The 10,488-nt window shown below is 44.1% G+C and overlaps 1 protein-coding gene across 1 annotated transcript; it reads left to right on the top strand.

The window, feature by feature from the left end:
• Nucleotides 1–2,162: 2,162 nt before the first annotated feature.
• Nucleotides 2,163–5,524, top strand: LOC148021111 (BI1-like protein). The gene is made up of 4 exons (XM_087698949.1): nt 2,163–3,791; nt 4,118–4,231; nt 4,329–4,486; nt 4,568–5,524. The coding sequence occupies exons 1-4, from the start codon at nt 3,548–3,550 to the stop codon at nt 4,775–4,777; spliced, it is 726 nt and encodes a 241-aa protein (XP_087555075.1). The 5' UTR covers nt 2,163–3,547; the 3' UTR covers nt 4,778–5,524.
• Nucleotides 5,525–10,488: the final 4,964 nt, after the last annotated feature.

The following is a 10,488-nucleotide window of genomic DNA, read 5'->3' as shown; positions in this document are numbered from 1 at the left end:
TGAGTGATTAAGCCTTTGTAAAGCTTATGTGGCTTAAGCTTTTAACTAATCTGAAACTGACGACAAATTTTAGGGGGGGCGTTTTCAACCGCTGAAAATCACGACGAAGATCTACTGTTGCCGCCGATTTGACGATTTGAAGTTACTAAGCTTTTTAAAAGCTTAGTTCTAAGCTTTAGCTTAAGCTTATGAAGTTTTAGATATGGAAGTTTATCTCTGTTCACTGTTACAAAACGTCCTGTTGAAGGAGATATTGACGTGGTCCTCCGCTTCCTCAGGCCGGTCCTTCGCAATCAGAGGCTGTGGACAGATGTTCTTGACTACCAGGAATCCACTCGTATCGACCGTTCGCGATGAAATAGACTGTAGAGCTCGATCGTTCCAGGAGCTCCGCCTTCGTGCAAGATGGGTAGCGATTGGAAGCTCTCGATCTAAGCTTCGCTCTGATACCACTGGTGCATAGATCGGATGCTGTAAGTGCGCGTAATGAGCGTCGGAAGGTCCCCAAGAACAAAAGAACTCTACTTTTTGCACAAAACTCAAGGTAGAAAGTATGTGCGAAATGAACAAGAGACCAATTGGGTGCAATCTCCCCCCATGCCTTGTGTGAGCACTCTACAAAGCATGTATTTTATGTATTAATCATCTTCAAGCTCAAATAATAGCCCAAATTACAAAATAGCACGTTTTTGGCTTTTGAGTTTGCTTTTGTGCCAAATAGAAATAAAGCTAATGGGTGGCGCCCAAGAAGTCAGGCATACCCAATACAATGTCCAAATACAAATATCGTAATCGTGCGCCCATACGCATACAAAATAATAAATAAATATCCAACGCCTTAATAAATAGGCGCGACAAAATATAGGCGCCATACGTAAGGTATGCGCCCATCAAAATATAAGTGATAACTCGAATACACGCTATCCTCCAATGCTTTCCTCCGCCACTGTTGCTATCTCTACACATCAACTGAAGCATTCACAATCATTAGTAAAATAATACAATTAAACCGACAAAAGTGAATACCTAGCAGTCTTCAGCTATATAAATTAATCAATTGGTTAGAAATCAATCCTAACCTTAATTTATCACTAGTGCGCACTCTAAACTCATAAACGTTTATTAATTTAATATGTATTTTGCAGAATCACCCACTATGGAATCACCCATGTACACACTAAATTAACGAAATGCCCGAAAAGGATAGCTGTCCCCATCGACTTCTCGCACAAAGAATCCACTTTGTGTATGAGCCCTGGTAAACAAAGTTTACGGAATCCACCATAAAACCTCACGGAATCCACCGTGAAATATGCCTCCTGGCATCAAGATTAGCACCGGTTGCGAGAGATTCCTAAGAAGGACCTAGGAGATGGTTTATCTTGGGCTATATCCAACAACAAACTCAAGGTAGCATTGCCTTGCATGGTAGCCATGCGGTGAAGAGCCTTAGTTCCATCACAGTGGGCATGTTCAATTCCCTAGATGGAATGTGATGAAGGGATCATTGCTAGATATCTGTGGTTCCAATTTGTAATTTTCTATCCTGTTGCGATTTGTTGCTTTTGGCGGAAAAACAATTGGATGATTTTGATAACATTTTGACCTCGCAATATTTGTCAAACTTCTTTATTGTGCTGTAAATAAAGCCTCAAATTTTATAACAACATGGGGCCTTGCGAAAAGAACCAGAGGAGGGCCAGTATTGTGATAGCTTTCCAACCTTTTTCCCTCAATCAATGGAAGACACAACATCCACTTTGTACCTTGAAAGTTGATGCACCTCAATTTGTCATTATATTGGGAAGGCAAATTGTAATGGGGTAAATAAATGCCATATAATTTTGATAATTAGAGGTGGCTATAATCATTCCAAACAATGAATAGCTACTAGCTAGAATTGACACAGCTGTAGTCATTCGAGAGCTAGGATGGCACACTTAACTCCTACGGCTCCTAAAAGTGGTCCAAGCCAGTAGTTCAATGCGCATGGTCGTGACTCTATGACTTACATGACCTTCATGACCCATTATCAACGGATTTTGTGGAACTTCGCCTGGTCGATAGAGTCAATCCATTTTTAGAGGAGTTCGTCTACCTAAGAAAGTCTGTGGTACATGGTAGCTCCGGATTAGTTGTTGCCTTGGATTTAATGCTGCTCTCTCTGTTTTCCGAGCACTCTTTTGCTCCTCTCTCATCGCTTTTCCTCCTCTCTCCTCGTTGAGTCTTCTGACTTGAGCTTCAGGTATTCTTGCGCTCAAGTCGATGTGCAACTCTAATCTCTCCGTGCTATCCGTTTCCACAGTTCCACTAAGTCGATTAAGTGTCTCGACATTCATTGAGGCTTGGAGTAAATGCCGTCGGTGTGAAGATTTTGGATGGAAACCTACATGCATACATACACGGTGCTCACACGCAAAAAGGAGCGGCGGTGACGCGCAGAGCGTGTGAAAATCTAATTGCGAAGCATCTCCAAGCTTCCGGATCGAAGGTTCCTCTCCCTCTTCATCGATATCGAAATCCAATTCGATTGGATTACCGCTAGCATTCTTAACTCTTTCGCAACTGCGTGCCTTCATTGTGTCCGGGCGGCACACGTCTGGAGATTGGAATTTGGCACCATATCTCTCTGCTGACCTCAAATTTCGATCTCTCTTATATCGATTCGGTATCCAGGGCGCTCTCTCTTTCCCCTATTCCTATTTCCTATTCTTTCGAATCTGTTCTCGAGCACATATTTTCGATTCGTGGCGGCAGGAATCCTGCTCCTGCTTCAATCAATCATTCAATCATTCGCCTCTGTTACGACTCTCTGTTACGAGCCCTGTTTTGCCCTTTCCCGCGTCGCACTTTCTGATGCGAGGGTTTGGCGATTAATCCGATTTTTGACTTGGGCAATCGATTATTTGTGGATGTCCATCGCGGGCGATCGGTGTTCTGGAGCTCTTTCACTTCCGACTGCATATGGGCGGGTTGTGTCCTCTCGCGATCCGTGGCGATTCAAGGCCGTTGTAGCCCTCCATTGAAGCAGCACATTTCAGGCAGTTGTTTTTCTGGTTTTGGGCTGTCAGGAGTTTCTTGTCCGGGTGATCAATTTGTTCAAGCAGCCTATTTCAGGCAGTCGTTTTTCTGCGTTTCGGCTGTCAGGAGTTCCTGGTCTGGGTGATCAGTTTCAGGCAGTTGCTTTTCTGCCGTTGGGCAATCAGGAGTTCCTCGTCTGGGTGATTAATTTGTTGAAGCAGCCCATTTCAGGCAGTTGTTTTACTGTTTTTGGGCTGTCAGGAAATTTTAGTCTGTGTGATCAATCTGTTGAATCAATTTCAAAATTTCCGCTGAGTTTGGGCTTCAAGGTGCTGCTGCGAGTGCGCCATCTGGGGCAATCCTCTGGGGCCCTCAGATTTCTGGGTTTTGCCAATCAATCTTCAATTCCTTCCATTGGATCATATTCACTGTTCTGGGGACCGAACTGCTATTTGTCAGTACCTGTACTGATTGTTTTGTCTTTCTCAATCACAACTGAGGAGTAGAAGAAGAGGTCTGCCCCATCATGTTTGCTTTCCCTAAAGATGATTTTAGGGACATTGAGAGCAGCCCCGCTCTGTATCCAGGGATTCCAGCAGAATACAATGCCCTCCGGTGGGGCTTTATTAGAAAGGTCTATGGTATACTCTGCACGCAGGTCATCCTTACCATCATTGTTGCAGCTCTGGTTATGCGGTATCAGCCTGTTTCGCTGTTTCTCACAGCCAATCCAGTCCTATTTATCTTCATAGTTATTCTGCCATTCATATGTAAGTTGTCCTTCACCTGCAAACTTTAACTGTTTCTTTTGCGAATTAAATCTGCTCTGTGCAAATGTGTGCACACAAGTTAGAGTTTTGTTGATGTCCTGTGAAGACGTACACTATAGATTGTCATCATTGGTCCTTCTTTGTAGTATGCTTCATATATAACACTAGCATGCTTTGTAGCAGTCTCTAGTTATGATTATCAGTGTTGATCCTTCGTATAGCATGCTTAGTATGTGACACTGGCATAGGAATAGGGCGGCATGCCTTGTATCCCTCTCTAGTATCTATGTTTGTAACCACTCCCCCTCTTTTTTTGGTCTCTGCAGTGCTGTGTCCATTATATTACTACCATCAGAGCCATCCGCTCAATCTTATTCTGTTGGGCCTGTTCACTGTCACCATTAGCTTGACGGTGGGGATCACATGTGCTTTTACAGAGGGTAAGTAAAGGCCATTTGTGAAATGTTCTGGTCATGATTGTTTGCAGAAAGACTGTAAAATGTCATATTATCTAGAAGTGACCAAGTTTGTCTGCAGGAATGGTTGTTCTGGAGGCATTAGTTTTGACACTAGCAGTGGTACTATCCTTAACCGCCTATACCTTTTGGGCTGCAAGAAGAGGTTATGATTTTAGCTTTATGGGCCCCATGCTGTTTACAGCAGTGATGATTCTCATATTGTTTGGCTTTATACAGGTATGCATACATCCATCCTATGAATTTGTTTTTCTGCATGTCAAACATTGACAGTTGATCATAGCGTCGTTTCATGATCAGGTTCTGTTTCCATTTGGTCGGCTCTCTGTTACTATCTATGGAGGGATTGCAGCTCTGATATTTAGTGCCTATATAATTTATGATACTGACAATTTGATCAAGCGTTACAGCTATGATGAATACATATGGGCATCTGTCGCTCTTTACCTGGACATTTTGAACTTGTTTTTGGCCTTGATCAATTTGTTTAGAGGCATTCAAGGAAGATAGAACTGGTAGAACCATATGTAAACTGTGGCAGGAAATTTTTTTTGCTCTGATGTGATTTAAGTAAGCACATTTTTTCCTGTAAATATGTGAGCTTCAGCTGTTACTCTGTGGAAATATCATGGGAACTTGGAGCTTCTATATAGGAAATTTTGAATGAATTGCCTTCGTATTTCAACTTTGTGATGGGAAATTTGTGAGGTTCTAATGCTTTTGGAAAAGCAGATGGAGTTAATATACAATCTTCTGCTGGTTGGATGTCTTTTTATGGCATGCTAGAGAAGCCACTTGGATATGTTCGATGTAGCTTTCCCATGGCAACATTTGTAATGAAAACTTATAGACAGCTTGTCATCGAAAGTCGTGATGTTCTAATACTTCCGGTTGGATAAGTTTGACATAGTTTTTCCAAGGCAACATTCATAATGAAAAGTTGATAGATAGCTTGCAATATTGTACTTTCTTCCTTGTCTGGCCAAGTTAGTGTTCTGATATGTATAATGGCAATTATTGGATTTGATGGAGGTTCTCTCAATATGTGGCACCTATAATTTTATTCTATTTTTTGACGACGGTGAGGTAACATTCATGGGGACCCCTTCATATCAATGTAAATGTACTTTGGAAATGCTTAGTTGGTCACAAGAGATCATGTTGAGGCCCATGCGAAGTGGCTGAAAATGCGCAGATGCATGTGGCTTGTAACTTGTATTGGATGATCTATGGTGGCTTCGAATGGTCATGGGTAATAGGCTATAGCTGAAAAGTTTCGAGACATCATTTGGAATTCACACTATCTCCCCTTAGAGTCATGTTAGAGTGAAATGCAGCCAGTACACAATTTATTTTGTCTTTGTTAATAGTTGGTGGTATGTGCTTGATTTGGGACCATAGTGAGGATTGAATATATAATGTCAATCTCTAGCCAATATCCAAATTATTAATGGGTATGTACTTGATTTGCAGCAGTATATTTAGACATGTTTGTCACTTTTCCCAACTTGTTTGAAGTACATAATTGGGGTTGATAATATGATACTCATATGTATATGTGATCATTTAATAGCCTAATGTCTCATGATATTTGAATTGATGGATGGTTGTGTGAATGTTTGTGGAAGCGCTTATTTTTTCATACAAGTCACCTAGCTTTTTCCACACTGTATGTACTTACTATATCTTTTGCATTAAAATACTTAAAACTTAGAGTGTCAATATAACAGTGAAGTGTGTTAGCTCATTTACTTTATCTTGTACATTTGTATTGTGTACTTACGGCTTAAAATCCCACTACACTAATTAGCTTTACTTGCTTTTTTTGGACCAATACATTATAGATTTGCTCCATTGAGTATGAAAAGTTTGTATGATTAAGCTATTCAATATTGAATAATGTATTATTGAATAACATAGAATTGATGTAAAAATGATATTTTAGTATTCCTTAATGTATATAATTTCTTACAAGTTGTCTCAAGTACTTTGGCTATCTTATGAGCATAAATGTTAATCTCGAGTCAAGATGGCGGAAAATGAAAGAAAAAGTAAAAAAAGCACGGAAAAAGAGCAAAGACACGTATGCGACTGCTAAAGCTAAGCCGGGACAAAAAGTGCAATTTTAAATGAAAGGAGCTTAAAAAACTTGGAAAACTCTTATAAAAGAGCGCTAGGCTCCCTCCTGTGCCAATTGTAAAATATTAGACGGATGTAGGCTAAAAGCATAATGCTAGAAGAGTAAAATGGAAAAAAGACATTGCCACAATGGTTGGTCATGTAAAAAAGGGGATGGGTGTCCATGGGATTTTAGGGCTTGTATATAAAGTTCAAAAAATGAATGGACGCTCATTCTTTGGTGTGTGGCTAACAAGAGCTCTTATCTTCTTATCTTCTTTTCTTCCTTCTTGCTTGTGTGTGTTCTTGAGAGAGGGAGTGAGAGTGTGAGGGAGTGACTGTGGGAGTGAGGGATCAAGAGGGTGAAGCTCTTCACCATCTCCTCTTCTCTTCTTCTATTCTATTCTCTTCTCTTTTCTCGTGCACGCGGCTATGGAGGATGGAGCTTGGCGATGGAGGAGGCTTGAGAATGCTTGAGTTTGCACCAAGAATCGTGGAGCTACCAAGGTGTGTGAGGGAGGAGGCTACTCACATCGACATCAAGGTAAGCTCACTACACTCGTAGGATCGATGGCGCGTCGGCTAGGTGAGAGATAGCAATTAGAGCTCGCTTGAAACGCTTGAAGCAATAAGCGGTTCGTGGGTCTTGGCGGTTGAGCGTGAGCTCCCTCTACATTTTGGTTCCATTGCTGGGACCAACGGATTCAAGCTTGAGCACTTGCGCGCCTCGTATCAAGCATCGAAGTAGGGGATTCATCCCCGAAACGGAGCTTGAGATAGGTAGGAAGTTTGTGTGTTTTTTATATTCAAAGACAAGTAAGTATTTTGGAACATTTTGTGTGTTTGATGATTGAAAAACATGGAAAAATTATTTCAGTTTTTTGCTTTCGATTCTTGTTGCGTTTAGAGTAGGCTAACATTAAGAAATCGCACCCGAGAGGCATAGGGTTTGCTGCTGTAAAACAGGGAGAAAATCGGGGAAAACAAGTGGAAAATGGAGAAAATGCTCATTTGAATGTGTAGGAATCGTAAGGAGAGTGATCGGTAACATCTGGGTAATGTCCAGCAGGGGTATAAGTTCTTGGAGGGCAAGGAAATCCTCACTTGCAACTAGTTGAGAGAGAGAGAGAGAGAGAGAGAGAGAGAGAGAGAGAGAGAGAGAGATCTTGGGTGACCCATTTCGATCGATCAGTGTGAGGAGTTACGTTGCTATCGACGATCACCAGGTATATAGATCTCTTTCCCATCACTTCAGCATCATTTCTATTGAATCTTGTAGCTTGTAATAATCAATACCTTAAGATTTTTGACGATTTCATGCTCAAAAGTACATTCGGGTTGGCGGAATCGGACATCCGATCTAGTGTCCGATTTTGAGAATTGGACGCTCGGCGTCCGATCGGACCATCCTGTCCGATTGGACCACTCGGACCAATCCGTCCGATTTTGGAAATTGGACCATAGGAAATCGGACCACCTGTCCGATCGGACACCTCGTCCGATCGAGGCAATCGGACCCACTCCTGTCCGATTCATAGAATTGGACCCACGGATTAGGACACGTCAGCAATCAGACCACCCACTTGGTTCGATCCGACCACTTGTCCGATTTTTGAAAAACTCAAAATCGGACCCACCTGGTCCGATTCTGAGAATCGGACTATCGGACACACCCTTAGGCAGAAAAAAGAAAACATAAAAAATTGACCCTCGCGACCGACTAGAAGCGCAACCCGCTCCAGGACAACATAGCAAACGCCTTCTAGGCAGTTCTCGACGTAGGAGTCACGACCAAGGGACAGGGGGACAGTGCTGGAGCACTCCCCAGCAACCTGACGCGTTGAGAACGGAAATCCAATCGTAGGACCTGTGATCTTAGGGGCAAGCCAAGGCTCAAAGAGCCAGGCCAAAATACCGATTGTTGCCAAGCAACTCAATAATTACCAACCTCATGACGACCCATACAGCTTTGTTGAGCAGTTTGAGCAAGTCTGTGAAGCCAACGGCCTCAACGACCAAACTCAATGCTCGCAAGCATTCGGGCTTTGCCTAGGCGACAAGGGTAGGACGTGGTATACGAGCTTAGATGTTGCAGAGCGTGCCAATTTCAATAGCCTCAAGGATCTCTTCATTAAGAGATTTGCAAAGCCTGGATACTCCGATAATCTACTAGTACGCTTGATGAACGTCAAGCAAAAGAGAAGGAGGACATCCGCGACTACGTAACCCATGTGAGGAGCCTCTTCAAGAGAATCCCTATGGGCGAGTGACCAACTGAAAGAGCAGTTTCGACTGTGTTCATCAGCGGCATTCGGGACGAGGATTTATATAAGGCTTTGGCAGGCAATTCGAGCTTGCAGCGAGACGTGATAGCTAGAGTGTTTGAGGAAGCCATCAGAGTCGATGATTAGTTGAAGGAGCGAAACTCTAGGAGCTTGAATCTAGAGGAGACCAACTCGCGAAGCTCAGAGAGAGCGTCAGTCTCTAGTGAGCGATCAATCCCATCATCCCAAGATAAGGGGAAAGCCACTGAGATAGACCAAGGCTTGGCTGATGTCAAGATGGAATTAGCTAAGTTGTAAGACATGTTGAGACAACCAACGCGCCCACATGTCCAATGCGTGTACTGTGGCGGAAACCACTTGCCGGCCGAGTATCAAGACCCTAGGTCAAGACCTTGAACTAACTGCAGTAGATTCGGCCATGATGTCGCACATTGTAGATTACCAAGAAGACTTCCGTACTTGCAACCCTACGGCCAGCCTTACCTAGCGAACATGCCGTAGCCATTCTTCGGAAGGGGAGCCCCATTGGCTCTTCCCGCGCCTAACGATATGAAACCAGCCGTCCCTAGAATGGACATAAACCCTACAGGCATTCCTAGACTGCCTGGTCCTTACGTGACCCATCCACCGAGCGACGCTCCAGTCCACTACGTGGAGGAGCCGAATGAGGAAGAGACCTACATATACCCTTACGTCTCGCACGACGAGGAGGGCAACGTGGTCCTCATGGATTATCGACCCATGCCGGTGATGGGGTTAGGAAGGGAACGAGGTAGAGGCCTAGGGGGGCAAACACAGGATCCAATATCTGTTGGACTTGTGGTCACCCAGGTCATGTTTCATCACGCTGCCCTGAAAGGGAGCAGCAAAACATAGACAAGGCTGACCTAAGGTGCGCAGAGTGCGGAATCACCCATCTCTTCGTAGGTTGCCCAAAGCGAAAGCCATCTCCTAGCTTAGCCAACGTACCATCTGTCCCATTGGGGCTGTTTGGTGTCGAAAACCTCGATGGGGAGGCCACACCTATCCCGTTGCGAGTCATGACCCGAGCCCAAACGAAGCAGGCCGCCATGTCAGGACCTAGCAACCTTGACGCAGCCTCGATAGGGAAGAAAAGCCGCAGGCGGTAGAAGAAGAGATCGGAAGCTAAAGTCGCACTAAAACCGAGAGTGCTACGACTCTGCCTGCTGAAAAGAAGGTTTCAGATGCAGAGGCGGAGACTTCAGCTCCTAAGACGACCGAAAAGGGAAGCGCTAAGGTAGGGGAATACCCACACCCGAAGCGACAGTTAGAGGCCATAGAAAAAGTGAAGGGATGGGTAAAGGAGGCTCAAGAGCATCTCAAGGACGCTGAGCCCATCATAGAGGAAGAGATCGATGATCTCTCTAGTGTGAGCACGCTAATATCACCTCCTCAACCAAGGTCGAGAGACGCAGCTGCACCACAAGCAGTGCCGCTAAGACCAAGCCTTGACGCTATAGGGCCACAGATCAGTCACGGCCATTGGCCAGGACAATCCAGGTTCGAGCACACAATGATCTCCTGACCACGCTAGTCACCACCTCTGTAACACTTTGCTTAGGAGATCTGCTTAGGCATCATCCTACCCTATGGCAAGATCTTAAGCAGTGGGTCGAAGGGTCACGAGAGCAGGTCACGGAAGACCCTCAAGACCATGATGCAGAAACACAATTACCAAGTTTGACGCTGCACTCCGTGCCTAAATCCTTGCACGTAAATGCCTTCTGGGAAGGCTCTGAGATGCACGCAGTCTTATCGGTCCTAGTCCTAGGGGACACAATAAGAAAGGGAATCGTA

Source organism: Lygodium microphyllum, chromosome 18 (genome assembly GCF_053477565.2).
Source record: "Lygodium microphyllum isolate KBCC chromosome 18, Lygodium_microphyllum_v1.1.10, whole genome shotgun sequence".
In the NCBI taxonomy this organism is placed as follows: Eukaryota; Viridiplantae; Streptophyta; class Polypodiopsida; order Schizaeales; family Lygodiaceae; genus Lygodium; species Lygodium microphyllum.
Note: the sequence above shows the minus strand (reverse complement) of the source record. Positions and strands in the feature narration are given on the sequence as shown.